Source organism: Ornithorhynchus anatinus, chromosome 5, assembly GCF_004115215.2.
Source record: "Ornithorhynchus anatinus isolate Pmale09 chromosome 5, mOrnAna1.pri.v4, whole genome shotgun sequence".
Lineage (NCBI taxonomy): Eukaryota > Metazoa > Chordata > Mammalia > Monotremata > Ornithorhynchidae > Ornithorhynchus > Ornithorhynchus anatinus.
Genome location: NC_041732.1, coordinates 49,737,015 through 49,762,428, shown reverse-complemented (window position 1 = coordinate 49,762,428; position 25,414 = coordinate 49,737,015). Strand labels below are relative to the sequence as shown.

The window sequence follows — 25,414 nt, the reverse complement described above, 5'->3', positions numbered from 1 at the left end:
TTAGTCCCTAGTAGGCGCTCACTAAATACTATCGAATGCACGAATGCCTGCATGAAAATGAATATCATTATTCTTTCCAGGTGAAAGGTGCCCCTCCCAAAGGAGGGGGAGAGCTCAGTGATGATGAAAGGCTGAGCCCGGGCCTGTCCCCCTCTGCGACTTCTTCTTTCTTTAAACAAAGAAAGAAAACGGAGGGGTGGTTCCCTCCATTTATTTTTTTTTTTCAATTCGTCGAGGCCAGTTGAAGGGTTGGGGCCCGGCCTCCAGCATGGCGGGGGGGGGGGGGGACCGGCCTGGGGGGACATGGCTGGGGGCCTCCGCTGGGGAGGGGGGAAAAGACTACAAGTTCCATGAGGCACCGGGGCCCGGGGCGGTGACGTGGCGGTCTAGGATTGGTCGGGGCGGGAGGGGGTGGGGCTTAAGGCGCTCCTCCCTCCTCCCCCCGCCCCCCTCCCTCCCTCCCTCCCTCCTCCCTCCCTCCCTCCTCCCTCCCTTCCTTTCTCCCGTCCTGTGCCGGCCTGGGCTGCGCCGTGCTTTGCCGTCCGGTCCTGTCCTGTCCTGTCCTGTCCTGTCCTGTCTTGTCTTGTCCGGTCCTGTCCTTCCCCCCGGCCGGTCCGCAGGACAGAGCGACAACATGGCGAAGACCTACGATTATCTCTTCAAGCTGCTGCTGATCGGGGACTCGGGGGTGGGGAAGACCTGCCTCCTGTTCCGCTTCTCGGAGGATGCCTTCAACACCACCTTCATCTCCACCATCGGTGAGAGGCCCCGGCTCGGCCCGGCCCGGCCCGGCCCGGCCCGGGGATGGGGAAGCGGGAGGGTAGAGAATGGGAAGGGAGGCCCCGAGAGGGAAAGGCGGCGGCGGGCGCAGCCGGGACGCCATAAGGGAGTCGGGGGAAAGGGAGGGAAATCGAAAGGCGGAGATGAGAGGCCCGGGCCGGGGTCGGGGGACACGGAGGGAATAGGGGAACTGGGGGGGCGAGGGAGGGGGCGGGGAGACAGGAGGGGAAAGAAGGGGGATCAAGGGGACAGGAGAGGAGGGGGACAGGAGAGGAGAAAAGGGGGATCATGGAGACAGGAGAGGAGAAAAGGGGGAACAGGGGGACAGGAGAGGAGAAAAGGGGGATCAGGGGGACAGGATTGGAGAGAAGGGGGATCAGGGGGACAGGATTGGAGAGAAGGGGGACAGGAGAGAAAGGGGGTCGGGGGACAAGAGAGGAGAAAAGGGGGACAGGAGAGAAGGGGGATCGGGGGGACAGGAGAGGAGAAAAGGGGGACAGGAGAGGAGAGAAGGGGAATCGGGGGACAGGAGAGGAGAAAAGGGGGACAGGAGAGGAGAGAAGGGAGATCAGGGGTACAGGAGAGGAGAGAAGGGAGGGACCAGGGAGACAGGAGGAGAGAGAGGGGGACGGGGGAGAGAAGAGAGGAGGGGGAGAAGGGGATGAAAGGGGGGGGGAATAGAGGGATGGGAGGGGAGATAAAGGGGGGCTGCGGGGAGAAGTACTAGTAGATGAAAGCAGGGGGGAATAGGACAGAATTGGGGGACGGGAATGAAAGGTGGGGATCGGAGGGAAGAGTGAGATAAAAGGGGGATCAGAGGGCGGGGAGGAGAGAGAGAAGAGGATTAGGAGGGTGCCAGGGGAGCGAGAGAGAAGGGGGGATGAAGTGGGGGGGACAGAGGGGCAGGAGGGGAGAGACTAGGGGACAGAAGGGGGAGGTCAGAGGAGAGGGGGTTGGGTGACAAGGACAGAGGGTGGAACAGATCCCGGAGAGAAGAGACAGAGGGTGACAGGAAGAAGGGGTTGGACAGGAAGAGAGGCAGGGGGGTGGGGGGGAACAGGGCCACTGTAGGATGAAGTGGGGAGGGGGTATACAGGGATCAGAGGAGGGAAGGGAGGAGGACAGGAATATGGGGGACCAGGGGAGGGAGAGAGAGAGAGAGTGAAGTTATCAAGAAAGGGGAAAATGAGAAAAGAAAGAAAATTTGAGTTGGAAGAACTGAAAGGGACAGGAGGAAGAAAAATTGGAAAGGGGGATTGGAAAGAATCAGGAGAGGAGGAAATAAAAGACTGGGGAGGTGGGAGATCTGGGTTGAAAAGAGGAGGGAGGAATGGGACAGGGAAGAGAGCAAGAAAAGGGGATGGAGGAATGGGATGGGGAAAAGAGCAAGAAAAGAGGGAGGTTGGGACAAGGAATATGAGGAATAGGGAATCAACAGGAGGAGGAAACACCACAGAAGGCAGTGGGGAAAGGGACCAGGGGGACAGCAAAGGGAGGGAGGAAATAACATAAGGGAGGTCAGAAGAAGTGTGGTGACGGGGACAGACAGGAAGGAGAGAGAACTGGCTGAAGGAATTGTGGGACAGGGGCAAGAGGAGAGCTGAACGGAGAGAGGGGAAAGGAAAAGATGTTAAAAAGTAAAATCATGAGGGGATAGAAAGGGAGAGGAGAGTATTATAGGAATGATCACAGGAGAAGGGGTGAGCAGAGAGAACCAAAGGGGGCAACCGTCACGTGGTTGGTGAAAGAAGGAAAAGGAAATGTGCTGATGTTGTTTTACCCAGAAAGACAATTCTGCTTTTGCTTCTTGCCTAAGAGAAAAAAAACGGTTCTTCATTTTTTTATGAGTGGCCACCGAGAGTGACAGTTGTAGGTTTGGTGACCGAAAGTGTTTGGAACTTGAAAGCCAGGGAAAGTCTCCTCTTCTCCCACCTTTAGAAGCAACACCTCTGAGCCTTCTTCTGACTGTTAATGTTCACTGACTTCCCAGGCAGGGAATTAAATCGTACACCCTCCCCAGCCAGCCTGTATATTTTCCTGTGGTTTACATTTCCCCTTGCTAAATGTCTTACAGCCTGCCATTTACCCCAGCAGGCAATTTCTAATTGATTTGAGAGGTTTTTCTAGGCTGCCTTGGGAGCTGGTCTCGTTGCTCTGCTTGCGAATTGGAAGCCATTGTGTTTTAGAGAACAGGCTCTGTAACAATTTTACCGCAAACTTTATGAGCGGGCAATCAAAACTGGGCTCCCCCTCGCCTTCCTCCGAGTTCTGGCTCAACCTTTCTTTCCTCTTTCCTTTTTTTTTTTTGGATGAAAAGAGTATAATTGGGAAGCATAGAGCCTGAGAATAAAAACCACAGTTGCACTAGCAGGTCAGCTAGTGATCTTCATGGCCTTAATCGCTTAGCTTGGCCAATCATCGTGCAGGTTTAAATACTGGATTCTCTTACTTCTTGCTTTTTGACTTCCTGTTTGATGAGATATTGATAATATGCCCTTGAACTGAGTTTAACGATGCAACTGGTTTCTGTTCGGGTCTCGTGAAAAAGAAGAGCTGTTTTGTTGGGAGGAAATTTTGTTGTTGAAATCTTGTTTGTTGAAAATTAGAAGCATATAAACCAGCTAAATCTTATATTTTGTATAAAACACAATATTTAGCTGGTTTATATGCTTCTAATTTTCATGTCGACACTTGGTTATAGGAACTGAAGAGATCTTACTCTAGATTAGTACCAGGAAGTTTAGGCTGTAGTTTCTTGGTGACTGAGTGAAGATTACATAGCATGAGTAGGTCTTTACTTCTCTGAGGAAGCCTATTTTAAAGGTCGTGTCATGAGCTTATTCATAAAGGATTGAGTAGGGGTTTGTTCAGTAACGAAAGGGGAGTTTGGAGGGGTTTTTTTCAGGGTTGAAATTACCAAGCATTACTAATTTCATGATGGCAAACAGGCCTTGTGGTCTTTGTTGAGTATATACGGAATTGTATTTACAAACAGTTTGGGAGAAAATTTTTCTCCAACCCCAAACTCTCTAATGTCTTTACTGCAGTTGCATCCTTGTTCTATTTCACTGCCAAATGATCATTTTCAATAGTGTCTAATGGGCTTCTTGAATTACTAGGACTTGTTCTTACCACTTCTTTCTACTTTTTCACTCAGATTTATTTTTGTTTTCCTGATTATTTCCGGCTCTTACTGTGGGGATGTGTATTTTGCGTTTTAGTTTTTTTCCTGTTTTCATAACCTCTTTCAAAAAGAACTCTCCTTCCTGGAGAAGTGGAATATTTGTTGGAATAATCCCTCACTTACTGTTCAAATGCAGCTGCTGAGGAGGGGAGGCAGCTATCTGGCCACTCTAAACAGTGCCACTCCTCAATTTATAATAGTAATAATACTAATTATGGTATTTGTTTAGCGCTTCCTATGTGTCAAGTGCTGTTCTAAGCATTGGGGTAGATGCAGATTTATTCAGGTTGGACCCAGGCCCTGTCCCATGCGGGCCTCACATTTTAAGAGAAGCAGAGTGGCTCAGTGGAAAGAGCACGGGCTTTGGAGTCAGAGGTCATGGGTTCAAATCCCAGCTCTGCCATTTGTCAGCTGTGTGACTGTGGGCAAGTCACTTAACTTCTCTGTGCCTCAGTTACCTCATCTGTACAATGGGGATTAAGACCGTGAGCCCCACGTGGGACAATCTGATTCCCCTGTGTCTACCCCAGCGCTTAGAACAGTGCTCTGCACATAGTAAGCGCTTAACAAATACCACCATTATTAAGTAGGACAGAGACTGGGGATTGTTACGTCAAGTTGTATCTTGCAGAATTATAGCATGGCTGGCTACTTTGTAGCTGTTGGGGTTCTTAGGTAGGGTGCAAGAAATGCAAAGAGAGAAGAGTTTAAGAACTGTACTCTTTGGTGAGGTACACTAAGGGAACTCATGCCTCCATATAATCTTAAAAGCCCCAGATGGTCAGCAATATGGGACATGCAGTCAGGCCAAGGCCAAGAATTTTGAGACCATGAGAACTACTGTATTGCCCATATTGACTGAGTCGGGATGAGGGTTTAGATTTTTTAGTAGAAAGTGTCACAGAATCCTGAATGTTTGAGTCATTTGTGTATCGTGGTTGGAGTGCTAGCCCCTTGAGCAGCATCCCTCAGGTTGAGCTGAGGATTTATCTTTAAATAGACTCACCGGCCCTAAATCATCATCCCTTGAAAACCCCTAACAGCTAGAGGACTTCCTTCTGAGTTCCGACAAGGTGGCATGGCCTTGGCAGCATGGCGGCCGTGAAATTTGCTACAGTCATTGTGACCGAGAATCATTTTTCCCCCATTGGTTAGATCTGAGGTGTATTTTTTTTTCCCCCCCGGTTACTTCTGGCATACTGACCATAGACATCTGCTCTTTCCTGCATTGCTTTCCTTCCACCAGAGATGAAAAGATCTTTTTCGACTGAGATCTGTTCTTGGGTGAAGGCCGTCATTCCCCTTTGTGTTTGTTTTCGCCTGCCTCGTTTCCTCTTCCGGGAGGACACTTGTAGAGTTTTGTACCGACCAGGCCAGGCAAGGGGTATCTTGATCACCCCTGAAGGCAGTTGGAGCAATGTAAAGTACAGTAGATCCTTATTTATGTGGTCTTCGATTATTTGGAGCTCTGGGCAGACTGTGAGTTCATTATGGGCAGAATGTGTCTGTTTATTGTTGTATTGTCCTCTCCCAAGCACTCAGTACAGTGTTCTGCAAACAGTAAGCACTCAGTAAATACAATTGAATGAATGACTGAATGTACAAATTGGTTCGGTGATTAATTTCTCCAAAAAAATAGGCTGCTCTATCCTTGCTCTGCCACTCAGGACACTTGCAGAAGGCACGTTGGAATTGCTCCAGCAGCTACACAGCGAATGTGTTTGTTTTTTGCTGTATTGTATTCTCCCAAGCGCTTAGTACAGTGCTCTACGCACAGCACTCAATGAACGCGATTGAATGAATGAATACACTAGGCCCGTTTCCCAATCGTTTACCACGGCTCCAGTCCCACTGCTGAGGAAATCTTGGCAAGCACCCCCTCTGCCATTTCTGTGGCTCACAGACTCAAGGGTATCGGGTTTGTTAGACTCCATGTAAATGTTTATCTGTTTGATTTTCCAAATTATCTACATCCCCAAATGCTGTAGATCACTGAAACTTGATGAAACCCATTGATCACTGGCAGACAAATGTATATTCCAGCAATGTGTCCTTGGAATACCTCTTCTGGCCACCATACTTTCTAAGAAGTGGGAATCTACTTTTGATATCCCTGTCATTTTAAAATGATTGTGGGATTTGGCACTGTTCCTCGATGCTATTGAGAGGTTAGAGTTACTGCTTTCCCTATTGACAAAGGTGGACATTTAGGAAGGTCTAAAATGTGGAAAGGTCAAATGCAGTTAAACTAACTAACTTTGTTCAGTGAAGCAAAATACAAAAGACTGAAGCTCCTTTGGGAACAAGCAAATCTAGTACTGAAGCTACCTTTTTTGCTCACCTTTCCCCTAAGATTGTACTCATTAGAAATTGCATACTTTATAGAGCCCCTTCAAGTCAGGAGATTAATCTTTTAAAAATTCATGATCCTGCACAGATTATTGAATGACATTATGCTAATATTGGTCTTTTGATAACATAGTCGCTGACAAGTGCCACCAGGCCAAATTTGATCACTTTGACAAGTTTTATTATTTAGTCTAGTGCTTGTCTCTAAGCTGAATTTTCTTAAGACTAAAAGAATCTCTTGCGTGATGGATGATTCAGAGCTTATTCTAAGACTTATTGACTGAAAAACAAACTTTGTCGTATTTACATTTTTATCCAAGATGATATCAACATTTGGCAGAATGTAATCCACATTTTGTTGTACTCTGGTTGACATCTGGAGTGAGTTGCCTGTAATTTTCAAAATTTTTTCTGGTTTCATTTTATTAAGCAGCAATATGTAAGGACAACATAGCTAGAATTGTACATTTTGTACATTGTTCTTGTTTATTAGTGTCTCTGCATTCTCTTGGCAGACTGTGACAGACAGTATCTTCTTAGATTTTCCATTTAGTACAATCCAGCCTGATGTTTGCATAGAATTCTTCAGACCAGTAGTTCCCCGAAATATTGTACATTTAGTCGAATAGTAAAGGGCCAATGAATGCTACACTGTAAACTACAAAAAAATAGCAGTACAGATATATTGTCTAGTGAATCTGTGAAGGGAGCCATTGGGGTATAGGTTGTTGAGGTTAAAAGGGTGATATTTGAGTCCTAGCCTGCTTTTCAAATGAAATGATATGATTAAAGCAGGAACATTCCTGCAGGAATGTTTCACACAGAAACAACTCAAAGACATTTCTCTCAGAAGAGGAAAGATTATTTAGAGCAACCAAGAAATTGGCATTAAGTAGTGTTTGAAAGATGTCAGAGCAATCAAGTCTGAGAGAGGTAAATTTGGGCCTTGAAGACTTAGAAAAATTGGAAGTTGTTGACTTAGATGCCGAAACTTAAGATGTGAAAATGATCCAGAAACTGCAACTGAACCGTGTGAGGAAGGGAATGTTGCATTTGTGTTTCTTTGTATGCGTGAGGCATGGACAGCAGATTTTTCTGCACATGCCCTTGGGTGCCAAAACTTAGATCTTCAGCAACTTTGCCATAAAAAGTGGTTAATGTGTTAAACAAAAGAAGGCGAGCTAGGGGAAGAGTATATGTGAATTGCTGGAGGATGTGGTGGGGTTAGGAGAGACAAAAAGAGTACTGAAATCTTGAAGGAATGAGGGGAAAGGAAAAGTTCAGGACTCAGGATATTGCCATTGTTTTTTCAGCACTTTTAGAATAGTGCTTGGCACATAGTAAGTGCTTAACAAATGCCATTATTATTATTACTGCTAGAGTGTAAGCTCCTTGTAATAATAATAATAATAATAATGGCATTTGTTAAGCACTTACTATGTGCCAAGCACTGTTTTAAAAGTGCTGGAGTTAAACTCTAGACTCCTTGGGCCTAAAATCTTTGAAAATGAGTCTGGATAGTGGCTGATAAAAGCTTCTGGTGTTTGTCTGTGGACAGACTGGCCTCTTATTATATGATATGGGGAACCTCAAAATTCTTTAGCATTTGAAAGGCAGCCTCAGAGGACACAGTGAACTTCTTTTGAAGCCAGCACCAATAACAGTAAAAGGGCAGGATTCGTCCTGAAATAAGATTGGTGATGATTTTGGTAGTATTTAATAATATCTAAATGTCCCCAGAGTTTTGTGTGTTTGTGGGTATGTATGAGGGATAGGGATGGGGTTCCCCTCGAAATTATTAGAATACCATTTTTAAAGTCTAAATTTTAGCACAGAATTTTAAGATGTGGAAAATGACTTCTTCTACGTCTGCCTGCTAAAGATAGGTTAGACACTTTTCTTCTTTTACAGGAATAATTCTAAGCAATGCGTTCACTCGGTTTACTTTAAAAGCTCTTTCAGATCTGTCTGTTTGATTTGATGAAACAGATGCCTTTTAACAGTTTCTTCCTCTGTTTTAATCAGCAAGGCGGAGACCATAGTCCTGTGTTCAGTTTGATACACATTTGAGTGACAGGGAGTTGGATTGGAGCTGGAATAGAAGTTTGAGCTGGTTCAAAACACAGCCCCTTTTAAAACAGAATATGTTTATATTTATTCTATAGATTCAATTGTATAATTTATTTTGACAGTAGATTCTACAAAGCGTTGTATGTCAATAAGGAGATGACTACAAGTAAATCGATATTTAAGAGTCTCTGGTATTTTCTTTCTTACTAAAGTGGAAATAGAATGTCTGTTCTAACAATTGCAAATGTTCTATATTTTTCACAGTGATTGACCTTTAAAAAATAACTTCAATATAATTAGTTTATGGTATAGAATATGTCTTGGGTTCTTTGAGGATTGAAGAAAACATTTTTTTGGTGGGGGGTGGATTTGGTTATTGTTGTAATATGCATATTACAAGATTTACAAGTTAGTGTGAAAATGGACTTTTTATTTAAATAGTCCTTGTGTTGGGTCAGAGGTTTTTGAAAGACATGTACGTTTGAGATTTGAATTCCTGAATTTTTTTCCTTTCCTATTGAAATAGTGGGAAATTTAGAGGAAGTGCTCGACCATTAAATAAATAGATTAATCTGTATTTGTTACTCAGCTAGTTCCCCTCCTGTAGCTTTAGTCAGTAGGTATGAGGCAGATTTACATGTTAAATCAAAACATACCCTCTGTTTTTGTAAAGTTGTGCTTTAAATAGAAAAGTTATTGACACTTTGTTTTCACTTCTGAATAATTCAATTCTTTCTCCTTTTTCTATTCTCTGTATAATATTTTGTGGAAATTTTGCCCCAAAGACACTAAATTGGGTGAGATTAACCATGAAAAGAGAAGAAATTAAGAACTCGATCATAAGCTTCAAAATCATGGAATTGTGTGTGCTCTTCAGTGAAACCCTCCATAACCCTCAGAAGAAAACTATCAACCAATCATTCGATGCCATGGTACTCTGGCAAACAGCCCCGAAGCCAGAACATTGCTTTTTCTTTTTCTTGGCACCCCAGAAAGACAAAGATGTCTAGGCCTTGTCTGAAAGAGTTATGACTGTACCATCCGTCAGCGGGGAATTGAAGCACTGGGGAAAATAGAGCCCACTTGGAATGATAATCTGAGGTTTGAGGTTTACTTTTCAGTGGGAGGGCATATTCCTCCAGGGCACCTGTGGTATCCAGAGCCATTTTAATTAGGCTCTTGATATTTACCTACCTGCTGAAACTTTGGCTAATTTCCAGACAGCCCTTTATCTCCCCAGGCTCCTTATTTTATTTTTTGGCTCCTAATGAAAGTGTCTTTAAAACTCTTCATTGATGCATGCTAATCGAAGCTGGGCCGGAGAACTATTAACCTTTGAAAAGCCTCATCTCATATGGGCAGAAAGAATGAGAAGTAGCATGGCTTAGTGGATAGAGCTTGGGCCTGGGAGTCATAAGACCTGGTTTCTAATCTTGGCTCTGCCTCTTCTCTGCTTTGGGACCTTGGGCAAGTCACTTCAAATCTCTGGGCCTCAGTTACCTCATCTGTAAAATGGGGATGAAGACTGTGAGCCTCATGTGCGACAACCTGATTACCCTGTATACGCCAGCGCTTAGAACAGTGCTCTGCACATAGTAAGCACTTAACAAATACCAACATTATTATTATTATTATTTATTGAGCATATATATGTCCTACCCGATTATCTTGTACCTAAATACCATAAAAAAAAGGAATTCTACCTTGCGTTGATATAGCATCGACATCTTGAAGTGTCAGAGTACTCTAACAAGCTTTTTCCTGAAAGCAGAATGAGACATGGAGCGGTTAAAAGAAGCTTGCTCAGCCTCATGAAGATGTTGAGAAAGAAAGGAGAATAGGGCTCCTGTTTCTTTTCCCATTGCTATGATGATTTTTACATTTTTTTAAAAGTCTTTGGCTTTCGTTTATTAATTTAATTGCTTTAATAATCTAGAGTTATCTTAATCACAGTGCTCATTATGTTTTGGTAGGGGTAGAAAATTGGGGTGAGAGTAGAAAGAGGAGCAGGAAAACCTTCAAAGCACTACCCTTCCCAGGAAGTGGGTAAGAGTGGGTAATAAAAGAAGATGTATCCCATCCATCAGTTTGAGATCGTGTTAACTTGGGGAAAATGTTCTCCTGTCTGCCAGTACCTCTGGTAATCAAGATTTGGCATTCCATCCCTGCAAAGTAACATAGGCCTGCTAACAGAAATCAGGGCGCCGGCCTAGAGAAAACCAGATAGTAAGTCTAAAATTGCTTTAATTAACTCAGCCCCTCCTTTCTTTTGCTGTTTTGTTACAGTTTCCTCAGGTTTGCAGGGGAATTTGTGTTTGAGTGCATTTGCCTCAGGCAAGCTCTTGTTATTTTTCCTATGGTGATAGCAATGGGTCTTGTTGTCCCAAGAAGAGAGAGGGAAGGCGGTGGTATGTAGATCCAGTGTTGATTTGGGGGATTGGGGAAAAATTTCTAAAGGTCTGAACGTTCTTTGAACTCATCTGTAAGGCTGTCTTTGAGCACTGTCTTGTTTTTGAAGTAACATTTTTTTTAAAATGGCATTTGTTAAGTACTTACTTTATGCCAGGCACTGTTCTAAGCGCTGGGGTAAATACAAATGAATCAGGTGACATACAGTCCACGTCCTCATAGGGCTCACAGTCTTCACCCGTATTTTATGGATGAGGTGTCTGAGACATGGAGCAGTTAAGTGATTTTCCCAAGGTCACAAAGCAGATGTGGCAGAACTGGGATTAGAATCCAGGTCCTTCTGATTCCCAGGCCTGTGGTCTGTCTACTAGGCCATGCTCTTTCCGTCCATTAAAGATTAGACAGGCGAACAAACTCTAGAATTGTTTTTCATGTCTGTCATTATTCATTCGTATTTATTGAGCACTTACTGTGTGCAGAGCACTGTACTGAGTGCTTGGGAGACACAACAGACCCATTCCCTGCCCACAACGAGCTTTTTTTGAGTGTACTCTGTGGGCAAACCACAAAAAAATTTAATGAAAAAGAAGAATAAAAACAATCATCAGCAAAGACGAGTGCTTTAGGGTGTCTCTAGTCCTAAAGCCTTCTGGTCTGCTTGGAAATTTTTTTCATTGATATTTCAAATATGGTCTATGAGAGGAGGTAGGTATGCATTAGAAGGAAGTGTTGCTGGGATTTTTAAAAATCAGTAAAATTATGTATTTAAATCAAAATATTTTGTTTTCGAAGTTATGAAGAAAAAACCAAAATATTTTATCTCCAGTTATCAAAAATCTTTTATAGAATCTTAGGCATAGGTACTGATATTTCTATTCATTTCAAGTATTTTAAGGACAAAATAGCACTTCAAACGGAATGAAACCATGGTGCCATAAAAACTAAAGTTGGATGTGACAAAGGAGAAGTTTATGAACCAACAACAACAAAAAACCCCCAAGATATTACATTCCCTAAATTTTTTTTAGAAGAGGAAAAATAGATGGTAAAATGGTTGCCAACTCTCTTTTAACCTGAGTTGATTTTGTTCCTTAATTTCCAGTCCCCAATGCTTTCTGGGTTTTAGAAAGAATTCCTTTGTGGGATGTTTGATTATTTCATTTTTGCCAAGGGATTCTTACCCGTTTATTGTGGCTCTTCATCTGTGTCCCTTTTGGGCTAACAGGATGGATGTGAAAACTGGTTATTTCAGTTTATTGTTACAAATGATTTGGTTCAAAACTGGTAGTAAATGGTGAAGGGCCTGGGAGTTAGCTGCCAAATACTTTTGGCTCATGCTAAAAGTTTCTCTACTATAAAATCTGGAAAGGATTTTAATGAATTAGCACCAAATATTCACAGAACACCAAGAGGACTGATTCTCATAATCATCTTTTTTTTTTTTAAGTTTTGCTTTTTGGGGAATTCAACAGAGGCAGTTAAAGGAAGTGTAGCTTTTAGCTTATATGGGTACCATGAAGGAAACTGTTTAATTATGCAGTCATGATTAAATTATATGAATGAGATCATTAATTTTTCCCTCAGAGTATTCAGAAGGAATATTCAAGGAGTTTGGGGCTGTACTTGTAGCAGTCTCTGTCCACTTGGTCCAGTGTCTTGCTTCGTGGGTGTCAAAGTGGGGAACTTTTATCTCATCAGGCAGTGTAGCTTTCAGAGAAACCTCTGGTATGCAGATGGATCAAATTTCTCAAAAAGTAAGAGACAAAAATAAAGAAAAAAAAAGCCACAGCTACTTTTCAGGTGACAGTAGCAGAAGCAGCAGCTTATGTGAAGGCTCTATTTCGTCTTTCATCTAGTTTAGTCTTAAAACCAATGTAGTTTTTGCCCTGGGGTGAGCCCAGCTATGAAGGGGATTGCTGGGGAATCTGTGGTTGGAGGCCTTTTCCCAACACTGTAATTTTCAGTTTGTCTTTGGCCTTAAAAAACAAAATGGCATTTTTTTTAGATTGCCGGCCAGTCAGACGCTCAGGAAGTATGAGAGTGTGTGAGTGTGTTTGAGCGCACAAATGAAAGGAAAACTAATTATAGCTACAACTTTATGACTGCCTCTTCTCCTTGGACTTCTGATGTGTCTGACTTGCTTCCAGGTTGCCAGGTCTAGATGTGGTTAAGTACTAACTGGGTTTCCTTCCGCTTTGTATATTCAGGAGTAATCTTACTGACTGCCTTAACCTTTCTTTTAAAGGTAAAATGTACCTTTTGTTTGTGTGATTCGATTTAGTAATCTTCTTGCTCATTTTTGCTCTAGTCAGTGTCAGGGAAATAAATGTCTCTGTGCTATGGATTTGAGCTTTCATTTTGTTAGTGTCGAACAGACCTCTTCCTCCCCCCATGCGCTTTCTTATCACACAGTGTGGTTGTTGAGAGTGATTTTATTTAAGCTTTTTCCTAGACTGAGCATTACCATTCCCGCTTAGCCTGAGCTTTCTTGAGAAGGAGGAGGAAGAGGGTAAAAGTGGCTTTTGATCCTGGGCATAGACCATCATCTGATGCAGAAAACTATTCTTGATATCCTGCTCACTATTGTATTCTCTTAGTGTGTCTTAAGTTTTTCTTTTTCTTTCTTTCCTCTTTTCTCGCTTTTTTCTCGCCCTCTTCCTTTCTTCCTCTTTTTCTCACTCTCTCCCTTTCCTTTCTCTTTTTCAAGTGAAAGAGAATGATCTTCTCTGGAAGAAGAAGTGTTTTAGTTGGAAAATTCCAGCTCAGTTTCCTATGTTGATCCTGTGAATTTTAAGTGCTTGCTTCCAGGGTGCTTGTCTAGTGGGCTTCTTTCTTAGTGGAGGGCTTATACATTTTAATGAGAAGAATTTGTTTGCATGCATGAATCTGAACAATACTTTGACTGTTTGAAGCATGCTCACTGCTTTGGGGAAAGTAGGCTGCAAAGCCTGAATGTTAGTTTATAGGCAAGCAGGGCTGGATTTAGGCTCCTAGATAACTCTGGAGTTGTGGGCTGGAGTGAGCTCCTAAACTAAGGTGTCTCCCCTTCTCAATGGCCCAGGCAAGATTACACGTGTGCAACCCTACCTTGGGATCCCTTCCTCTTTGAAGCTGATTACTTTCTTTTTAATGCTGAAATAGTAGCCACGATGGAGATTCCAGCACACTAGTTGGGAAGGAGGGTGATATTTGGATGGTGGTGATGATGATGATGCTGATGATGATGTCGACAAGAGCAGCTTAGTAGATAGCGGCTTTCAGTTAACTTCTCATTCATTCCAAGCCCGGCACTGGCTATTACTATGCGCCTTGTGATGTCATCTCTAACAGCATTTTGCCCGAGCCCACTGCCCAATAGCAGAATGTTTCAACGGTTTGAAACTGCACTCTGTGGATAGCTGCGGAGCAGGTGCTTTGATGGTGGACTTTGATAGAGGCTTGCGTGACTTTGAACTTTTTCAGACGGATTTTTCAGCCGCAAGTGGTTAGATGTGAAACATTTAGCAATCAGTTGTATGTCTTCCAGAACACTGGCCACTATTTACAGTCAACCACAAATAGTAGCCCATGGGTGACAGTCTTAGATACCTTGGTCTTCACTCAAAGGCACCACAAATTCAAGAGTTCCTTTCTATAGGCGATTGCACATGTTGAACTCACAAGGCCCTGAACATTTTTTTCTTTAATGGTATTTGTTAAGTGCCTAATAGGTACCAGGCACTGTACTAAGTGCTGGGGTAGATACAAAATAGGTTAGACACAATCTATGTTTCACATGGGGCTCACGGTCTTAATCCCCATTTTACAGATGAGGTAATTGAAGCACAGGGAAGTGAAGTGATTTGCCTCAGGTCACACAGCAGACGAGTGGCAGAGCCGGGATTAGAACCCAGGTCCTTCTGACTCCCAACCCCATGCTCTATCCACTAAGCCTTGCTGCTTTTCTGTGACAAAAAGCTTTGGTGAGAGAATGCAGCCTTGTTGTGAGCCTGTTGTTAAGTAGGGATTGTCTCTGTTGTTGAATTGTACTTTCCAAGCTCTTAGTACAGTACTCTGCACATGGTAAGTGCTCAATAAATACGATTGAATGAATACTAGTGCTGAATTTCATATCATTGGCATTTCAACATGGAGGACCACTGAGATGTAAAATTTCTCCAGACAGCCAGACTAGCGAAGAATGGCCCGCAAGCCATCATGATTTATCGAGTTACGTCTTCGTGAGGTCGATGAAGACCGAGGATGTACCCTGGTTCTGCCCTCTGCATTTTTCCTGCAGCTGCTTGGAGACCATTTGTACTCAGCATTGAGCGTGGGTCAACGACAAGAACTCTCCTGTCAAAACATGGTCGATCAGTGCACCAAGCAGCTGGTTCAAGTCTGACTGCATCAGATGAAGAAGTAGTGGATGGCTAGAGCTGAAGAGCTGCAGGCAGTAACTGAGTTTCATTTGGTTTAATAAAAATAATAATTATGGTATTTCTTAAAAACTTACCATGTGGCAAGAACTGTTCTAAGCACTGAGATAGATGCAAGGTCATCAGATAGGATACAGTCCCTATCCCTAATGGGACTCCTAGTCTTAATCCCCATTTTACAGATGAGGTAACCAAGGCCCACAGAAGTAAAGTGACCTGCCCAAGGTCACCCAGCAGATAAGTGGCGGAGGCTGGATCAGAACCCATTTTCTCTGACTCCCAGGCCCGGCCTCTTTCCATTAGGTTTATGGACCAAAGTCCAGTGACTAAGATTGCAGTGACTCCTAAATGCCAGGAGTCAATACTGGAGACAGATAATAATGATAATAATAATGTTGGTATTTGTTAAGCGCCTACTATGTGCAGAGCACTGTTCTAAGCGCTGGGGTAGATACAGCAGCATGGCTTAGTGGAAAGAGCCTGGGCTTGGGAGTCAGAGGTCATGGGTTCGAATCCTGGATCTGCCATATGTCAGCTGTGTGACTGTGGGGAAGTCACTTAACTTCTCTGTGCCTCAGTTGCCTCATCTGTAAAATGGGGATTAACTGTGAGCCTCACGTGGGACAACCTGATTATCCTGTATCTACCCCAGCGCTTAGAACAGTGCTCTGCACATAGTAAGCGCTTAACAAATACCAACATTATTATTACAGGGTAATCAGATCATTCCACGTGAGGCTCACAGTCTTAATCCCCATTTTACAGATGAGGTAACTGAGGCACAGAGAAGTTAATTGACTTGCCCACAGTCACACAGCTGCCAAGTGGCAGAGCCAGGATTTGAACCCATGACCTCTGAGTCCCAAGCCTGTGCTCTTTCCACTATGCCAGATCATGTTACCTTTATGGCAAGGTGGACTGATCACTTCAGTGAAGTTCTCAACTGTCCATCACTGGTCTCGGACACCCCGATAAGTGGTGTGGAACAATTTCCTCCAATTAATCAACTCACACTATCTCCAACCATTTCAGAAGCACTGAGGCTATAAATCAAGCTCCAAGCGGACAGGCCACTGATCAGGTGGCAGTCCTGTGGAAGCGAACAAATTTGGAGTGCACGAGTGCTCCAGAAAGCTTATTGGTCAGCTGTGCGTCATTTGGAAATGGGAAGAAGTGCCACCGGTGTTCAAAACTTTTTTTTCTAATGGTATTTGTTAAACACTATACTAAGCGGAGGAATAGATTCAAGCTCACACAGCACAAAGTGGAGGTGTGGATTAGAACCCAGGTCCTTCTGACTTCCAGGCAGGGGCCCTATCCACAGGGACATGTTATTTCTCTTGGATGCATATGTTTTCAGTCTGTGTAAGAGGAAGGGCAATCTTATGATGAGATAACCTTACTGCGATGTGTGATGTGATAAACCATAGTGCGATGTCTCTTCTGACCATGGCTGGCAAGTGTCTAGCTAACGTAATGTTGAACCATCTATCTGATCAGCTGGTGGAAAAAATACTCCTGAAGGCTAATGCTTTAGGTCTCGATGCAGTATTGCTGATATAATCTATACTCTTAGGCTACTCGGATACTTGGAAAGGAAGGTGTGCTGTGCTGTTGGGATCATTGTGGGAAATGGGAGAGAAGGGGGCTAATGGGATATTTGCTGGGCCCCAAAACAGAGGGATAAAGCACTCACCAAGCTGCCTCAACAGAAGAAATTGAATTTGATTCCATGGAAGAAAGATTAATGAAATTAGATATGGTATCCTAGCAGACTGAGACGGGCACTGGCTTGATCAAATAATCAGCAGTATTTGTGGAGCACTTACCCCTTGCAGAATACACTAAGCACTTGGGGGAGTACTAAAGAATTAGTAGACAAGATTCCTGCCCTCAAGGGGTTTATTATCTAGTGGGTAAGACAAACACTTGAATAATTTACGGATATTTATTTATATTAACGTCTGTCCTCCCCTCTAGACTGTAAGCTTGTTACGGGCAGGGAACAGGTCTACTAACTCCCTTATTATTATACTCCCCTAAGTGCTTAGTACAGTGGTCTGCACATGGTAAGCATTCAATGAATATGATTGATAGAAGGAAGTTAGAGTTTGGATAGTGGAGGGTCGAAGTGGTATTTGGGAGGTGTTCTCATCCTGGCTCTGCCTGCTGTGTGACCTTGGGCAAGTCACAGAACTTCTCTATGTCTCAATATGCGCAGGGCATCCATGTAGGTAGGGATAGCCTGGAGGCAGGAGGAAATGTGAGCTTTCCAAGTAGATCTGAGAGTCATATGCTCAGAGTGGTAGTTGAAACCTTGGGAGTCGATGAGCTCTCCTAGGAATTGTGGATACAATGAGAAGAGAGGGGGACCTGCAATGGCCCTGAGAGAGAACCACAGTTAGGGTATGGGGGTTAGAGGAAGAGCTGGCCTGGAGAATGAGAAGATTGAACCATCAGACAGGTAAGAGGAGGCCCAGGAGAGAACTGTGTCAGTAAAAGCAGCGTGTCAGTAAAAGCAGTGAGAGAACTGTGTCAGTAAAAGCAGCTGCTTGGAGAAGCAGCGTGGCTCAGTGGAAAGAGCACGGGATTTGGAGTCAGGGCTCGTGAGTTCGAATCCCAGCTCTGCCACTTGTCAGCTGTGTGACTGTGGGCAAGTCACTTCACTTCTCTGTGCCTCAGTTCCCTCATCTGTAAAATGGGGATTAAGTCTGTGAGCCCCACGTGGGACAACCTGATTCCCCTATGTCTACCCCAGCGCTTAGAACAGTGCTCAGCACATAGTAAGCGCTTAACAAATACCAACATTATTATTATTATTAAAACTAAGGTTAAATAGTGTTTCCAGGAGAAGGGAGTGGTTCACAGTGTTGAAATCAGCCAAGGAGGATAGGGTAGTGTCTGTTATATTCGGCAAAACTGACCAAGCCTTTGTATGAGACTATGTAATATCAAGATCGATTTTAAAGTTTGGGGAAATTCATAATTTGTAGTCAAGGCAGATCATCACTCTCCTCACCTCCAAAGCCTTACTAAAATCACATTTCCAAGGGGCCTTCCCCAACTACGCCCTCACTTCCGCCCTCACTTCCTCAACTAAGCCTACATTTCCCAACTCCCTCGCTGTTCTGCATCATCCTTGCACTCAAATCTGTACCTTCTAAGCACTTGATCTTCACCCCACCCTCAGCCCCACAGCACTTATGTTCCTAACTGTAATCTCTTTTAATGTCTGTCTCCCCTTCTAGACTAAGCTAGAGCACGTTTACCACCTTTATTATAGTGTACTCTTCCGAGCGCTTAGTACAGTGTTCTGCACAGACTAAGTGCTCTAAGACCCTCTGATTGAAGATAGGAAGATTTGTTGTGGCATTAATCCGTCCTGTTGACCCTGGCCGTCTTTGAGGTGCCAACTCAATCAATGGTATTTATTGAAGGCTTATTTTACTGAGTACTTTTGATCTAAGAACATTTTGTTGAACAGAAGATGTTAGGCTTTTGGGACTTTGGGGGAGGATTTTCTCTGGGGCTCCTGAAATTCAGTAAGGCTTTTCAGCATTGATATTTACCAAATTACCTTTCAAGTAATATCTACAGTAAGTGCACAGTAAATATGATTTATTGATATATAAGAAATGTTAGTACTTGCCAGTTTCAAGTTGCAGTCTAGCTTTTTTACTCTGTGCCAGGCACTGTATTAAGTGCTGGGGCAGATACAAGATAATTAGGTTTCACGGAATCCGTGTCCCATATGCGGCTCACAATCTCAATCCCCATTTTACAAAGGAGGTAACTGAGGCACGGAAAAACGAAGTGATTTGCCCAAGGTCACACAGCAGACTGGCAGAGCCAGGAGTAGAACACAGGTCCTCTGCCTCCCAGGCCCGTGCTCTTCCCACTAGGTCTTGTGGCTTCTCTGTTCTGCTGTAAAGTGCATGCCTTAAGCATGTTTGGCGGAATGTTCTGCCAGTTGAGTATGTTCTGCTTGGGTCCAGTATGATGTGGTGTTGGAAGGAAGTTACATGTTTGTATACGCCGTCAGGCATGGCAAAATGTGTTTTGGTTAATGTGAGGTGCTTCGATTTGTGGGTCCCTTGGAGGCCAGGATCTCCGTTTAAATGTCATTTAGGCGACGGTATTTATTGAATGCTTACTGTGTACAGAGCACTGTACTAAGTGCTTGGGAGAGTACTATACAGTAGAGCAATAATAGTAGTGATTACAGTACTTGTTAAGCGCTTACTATGTGCCATACACTGTATTAAGCACTGGGGTAGATACAAGAATCTCAGGCTAGACACCGTCCCACACGGGGCTCACACTCTTAACCCCCATTTTACAGATGAGGGAACTGAGGCCCAGAGAAGTGAAGTGACTTGCCCAAGGTCACACCATAGACATGTGGCAGAGTGGGATTAGAACCCGGGTCCTTCTGTCTCCCAGGCCCGTGCTCTATCCACTAAGTCACGCCACTTCTCTAGAGTAGGTAGACATAGGTGGAGAGATCCCTGCCCACAAGAAGCTAAGAGATCAGTGGGGAAGATTGACGTGAAAATAAATTACAGAAGGACAGATGCTTTGAGAGTGCAGTGAAAAACAGTCTTTAAGGGTTACAGCTCCAAGCCCATAGCTGACGCAGAAGGGAGGGCAAAAAAGGGGAAGTGATGCAAAAGGGAGGGCAAATAAGGGAAGTGTGATGGCTTAGTTAGGGAAGGCCTCGGGGAGATGTGATTTTAGAAAAGCTTTGAAGAAGGGGAAAGTGTAACTCTTTCCCAGTGCTTAGTACAGCTCTGTGCACTTGGGATGGTCTTAATAAATACTATTTCAGGAACACAAGTCCCAAGTTATAGTGAAACTGATTGTTTTAAGAACTGAAATCTATTCTCCTACATAGTAGGTACCCCAGATTTACAATTTTCACAACGCTCTACCCCCCTCTTATTACAGTGCCTGGCTTATAGTAGATGCTTAACAAATACCATAAAAGGGAATAAATTCTTCATCTTTGTGTTTGCATTTCTTCATTTTTTTTATTTTATTGAAATTCCCAATTTTTCCCCATTATAAGCTTTCATTCATTCAATAGTATTTATTGAGCGCTTACTATGTGCAGAGCACTGTACTAAGCGCTTGGGATGAACAAGTCGGCAACAGATAGAGACAGTCCCTGCCGTTTGACGGGCTTACAGTCTAATCGGGGGAGACGGACAGACAAGAACAATGGCAATAAATAGAGTCAAGGGGAAGAACATCTCGTAAAAACAATGGCAACTAAATAGAATCAAGACGATGTACAATTCATTAACAAGCTTTATATATATAACATCGAACCAAATAAAATATAACTGTCCCCTCTCAGGTATATAATTTAATCGCATGAACCAACTGGTGAAATCAGAATATTTCATATAATTACTCTCCTGGAACATACACACATGGAAAAACTGGGTGAAAACAAGGCTGATATTGGAAATTAATAGCCCTATAGCCTTGATGATAAGTTGCTTTTTGTAAGTGCTTCAATTTTTAAAGCTTTTTAAGCCAAAAGTTAGTAGGAAGTATTTGCCTACCATTAACTTAGAAGTCTTAAGAATGATTTTACTCCAGAATGTTAGTCTTTATAAGGTTTTTTAGTTGTGTTCTAAGTATGGTCGTTTATTATCTTTACGCACGTCACATGACATTCAGACATGTAACCTCCAAATCTAAACTCCTGAATTTTGTTGAGTTATGCAGAAATAGTTATTGAAATGTTTTCCTGTCCCCCAGGCACTCTATTGCAACATCTTTGGCTTTGGCCAAAGTGCTGTCCCCGGTCTTTGAGTTTATTAACACCCATTTGGAGCACTGGCCTAATCTAGATTGTGGAGATTGAGAAAATGAGCTTCGGGGCACTTAAGACTGACAGTCACTTTTTCCAAATTAACTTCGAAAAATTCACTTTTTTCAGCAGGCCTTTTCTGCCTCTAATCTCTCAAAAAAAGTTACAGTTTCAGTCCTTAGCCTGAATTGTAAAATATGAACTTAGTTGGGAGGAGGCTGGGATCCACGCACATCTCTTCAGGTTCCCGGTTTATGCTTGGAGTTTGGGAAGTTGTTTAGCCTGCTGCATTCAACAAGGACAAACTAAGGCTTCTTGAACGTAATAAACAACAACAACAACAACAACAATAATAATAATAATAGTGTTCGTTAAGCGCATACTATGTGTCTGTTATATTCTGTATTTTGTGTCTGCTAATTCTGTTGTACTCTCCCAAGCACTTATTTACACTCAGTAAATACCATTGTTTGCTTTATGGTACTTGTTAAGGGCTTCCTATATGTCAAACACTGTTCTAATCACTGGGGTAGGTACAAGTCCATTAGGCCAGGCACAGTCCCTGTCCCGCATGGGTCTCTCAGACTTAAGTGGGAGGGAGAACAGGTATTGAATCCCCGTTTTACAGTTGAGGAAACTGAGGGGCAGAGCAATTAAGTGACTTGCCCAAGGTCACACAACTAGCAATTATGAGAGCAACTGGCAAAGCCAGGATTAAAACCCAGCTCCTCTGACTCCCAAGTCCATGCTGTTTCCACTAGGCCACACTGGATGTATTCCATTCATTCATTCAATTCATTCAGTTGTATGTATTGAGCACCTAGTGTGTGCAAAGCACTGTACTAAGCATTGGGGAAAGTACAGTACAACAACAAAAGAGATACATTCCCTGCCACCAACGAGCTAATAAGCACTAAATGCTGGAGTAAATTCAATATAAGCAGGTCAGACACAGTTCCTGCCCCACAAAGGACTCTCCGTCCAAAAGGGAGGGAAAACTGATGTTTTATCCCATTTTACAGATGAGGTTACGGAGGCACAGAGAAGCTAAGTGGAAAAGTCATGTGACATAGTGGATAAAGCATGGGTTAGGGAGCTAGAGGACCTGGCTTCTAATACTGGCTGGGCCACTTGCTTTCGGTGTAACCTTAATTAAGTCATGTAGCTTCTGGGCCTCAGTTTCCTCAACTGCAAAAGGGGGATGCGATACCTGTTCTCTCTCCTACTTAGTCTGTGAGCCTCATGTGGGGCAGGGACTGGGTCCAACATTGTATCCACCCCACTGCTTAGAACAGTGGTTGACACATACTAAGCACTTAACAAATACCATTTAAAAAAAAATGACTTGCCCAAAGTCACACAGAAGGCAAGTGGCGAAGCCAGGGTTATAACCCATCTCCTCTGAACCCAGGCTCCAGCTGTATCCACTGGACCATGCTGTTTCATCATTTCCCCGTCTTGGACTTTTACAGGCAATTGACTTATTCCCTAACAGTAGTAGCTTTTATGGAGCGCCTGCTTGGTACAGTGCATTATTCTAAGTCTTGGGAAATATCAACAAAGAATGACATATTTCCTTCCCACAATGAGCTTACTTTCTAATGGTAGTGGGCTGGGGAGAGACATAAAATAATGAAATTTGCAACTGAGCAAATGCATATTCAAAGATAAATATGAAGTTCATAAGTGTTAGAGATAGCTGTTGGGTTTATATGATTTAGAGTGCTGGGAATTAAACAGGGAAGGCTTGGCGGAGGAGGTGAGATTTTCAGAGGTCTTTGAGTGTGCTGAGAGTTACGGTCTGTCTGATATGGGGAGGAAGGGAGTCCCAAGCCAGGGAGCAAGGGGTCGGAGGTGAGGGAGAGTTGAGGAGGCTGTCCAGTTGGGAGGTTGGCTTTGGGAGAAACAGAGCCAGTTGGGGAAAAGAAGATGAAAAACGGGGAAAGGTAAGGTGAGGCGGAGTTGGAGGAGAGCTCTAAAGCCCATTGTAAATTTCTGTTTGAGGCAGAGTGACACAGGAAGCCAGTGGAGGGTTTTGAGGGGAGGGGAGATGTCAGCCAAGCGACACTTCAAGCAGATGATCAGTGCAGCAACGTGTAATATAGATGAGTGGTATCGACTGCCTGATTAAGGAACGGTTCTGGAAGTCTCAGAAGGGACTGATTATCCTTGGTCTTCCACCTCATCCCACCAAGTATTAATAAACATGAGACCCATCATATTGTTAGAAGGGTAAAAGTAGGAAAGGCAGGCTTTAAGTAGGATTTCTTTGGATTTTGGAGTGTCTCTTCAGCTTTACTCTGAAAGGAGTATTAAAGGTGAATGACATAAAAGGTGTTCTAACTGCATTTTGGATCACAACTAGAGAAATAACTGAGTTTCTTAGAAAATGTTTCACAGATGTTCTGGAACTAAAGCTTAACTAAGTGAATTCTTGCCTATTTACGTATTGGGCGGTTGAGAGACGATTATGACACATCAGTCTGTTGCAAATGTGCTCCACCCTAATCTTTACACTATCTGGCCATATTTTTCACATGACAGCCTTGTTTTACTCTGACATTGAGCTTCTATGGTCAGTTTTAGTACACAAGATTCTAAAAGCAAGTTTTTAGGGAGTTAACAGTTTTACCGTTTTTGTTAACATCAGCTCTTCTTTCTCTTCATGGAAACTGAGCAACTGCAATGGTTATAAAATGTGCTGTTTTAAAAGAAAAAGCCTAAGCAAATTGGAGCTTTCTCCTTTTTTTTTTCCACAAAAAATTCAGCCCAGGAATTATTCTGAACCAAAATGTTGACTTTCAGTCCTGTGCCTTATACCACCGTGAAGTGTGACTAACCTATTGGCCACATCTGAAAATGGAATGCTTCCTTCAGCTGTCTTTTATTGTACCCCATCTTCAAAGCCCAGAATAAGGTAGTATCTGCTGTTCAGCACACTGCCCTGTCTGATCTTCCACGCTCAGTTCCTAAGGGTCAAGATGCCAGACCTGAAGCGAGGTAAGCAATCGCTTCGACACAACCAAACCACCCCTCCCCAAATGTTGGGGGTGGAAAGGAAGTGGTCTGTCAGGGGGACCGAAGTCAGGGTCTCGGAGCCGAGCTGTTTGGGGTGCTCGGTCGAAAGCAACGATGGAGAGGTGTTCGTCAGGCAGACTTCCACCTGTGACATCACATGAAATAGAGCGAGTAGCAAAATCTTCTCCTCCTCAGGGTGACCAAATACCACAGGTGGTTAAAAGTCAGAAGCCTGTCTGGGGCTGAGGACTGGGAGACTCTCAGTTCAGCAGTGGGGGGGTGAGTTCGCTAGAGCGGCTGAAGTCTTAGGAGTGACGAAGCAGAGATGTGTCTTTCAGTGATAGGCGGCTATTTGCTGAAAACACCTTTTTTTTTTTTTAATGGTAGTTGTCAAGCCTTACCATGTACCACTGTTCTAAGAGGTGGGTTAGATGCAGAGTAATCAGGTTGGACACAGTCTGTGCCCCACGTGGGGCTCTCAGTATTAATCAGTTCCCTCATCTGTAAAATGGGGAATAAGACTGTGAATCTTATGTGGGACAGAGGCTGTATCCAACCTGAATACCTTGTATCTACCCCAGTGCTTAGTACAGTGCCTGGCACATATAAAGTGCTTAACAAATACCACTATTATTATTAGTATTATTATTAATCTGCATTTTATGGATGAGGTGATGCACAGAGAAGTGAAGTGACTTGCCAAGTTCACACAGCAGACAAGTGGCAGAGCAGGGATTAGAACCCAAGTCCTTCTGACTCCAGTCTCATGCACGATCCACTAGGCCACACTGCTTCTCCGTGTGTTTGCTAGTGTGTCATGTACTTGACCTGGTCCCTTTAGATTCTTCGCCGTGACTGACAGAGTAATATAGTAATCATTCTCTCATGCCTTTGGGATGTGTCTCTAATATGCCTTGGTTGATTTTTTTTTTTATGACATTTGTTAAGCGCTTACTATGTGCCAGGATAGTACCATTTGTGGACCACTATATCAATGGAAAATGTTTCAACCTCATTCAAGTTCCCTGTTTTCCCCAATATCCTTAATCCTTAAGTGTTTACTAGTAATGGCAGTAATAATACTATTTTTTCTAATGGTATTTAAGCTCTTAGTCTGTGCTAGGCATTATACTAAGTGCTGGTAGATACAGGTTAATCAAGTTGGACACAGTCCATGTCCCATATGGTAGTTACAGTCTTAACCCCCATTTTATAGATGAAATACTCTTTATTAAGTGCTTACTCTGTGCAAAGCATTGTACCAAGTGCTAGAAAGAAACATGAGTTGTCGACATGGGCCCGGCCCTCCCCCAGGGGATTCACAGTCAAAGAAAAAGGGCGGACGGGTTGGCAACAGACACATAA

At 43.4% G+C, this 25,414-nt stretch overlaps 1 protein-coding gene across 1 annotated transcript in view; it reads left to right on the top strand.

The window, feature by feature from the left end:
• Nucleotides 1-497: 497 nt before the first annotated feature.
• The window catches only part of RAB8B (RAB8B, member RAS oncogene family), a 90,481-nt gene continuing 65,564 nt past the window's right edge, over nt 498-25,414 (top strand). The window contains exon 1 of the mRNA XM_029065482.2: nt 498-758. Coding sequence (XP_028921315.1) covers nt 635-758 — 124 coding nt within the window. The 5' untranslated portion in view covers nt 498-634. The remainder of the gene's footprint in view (nt 759-25,414) is intronic.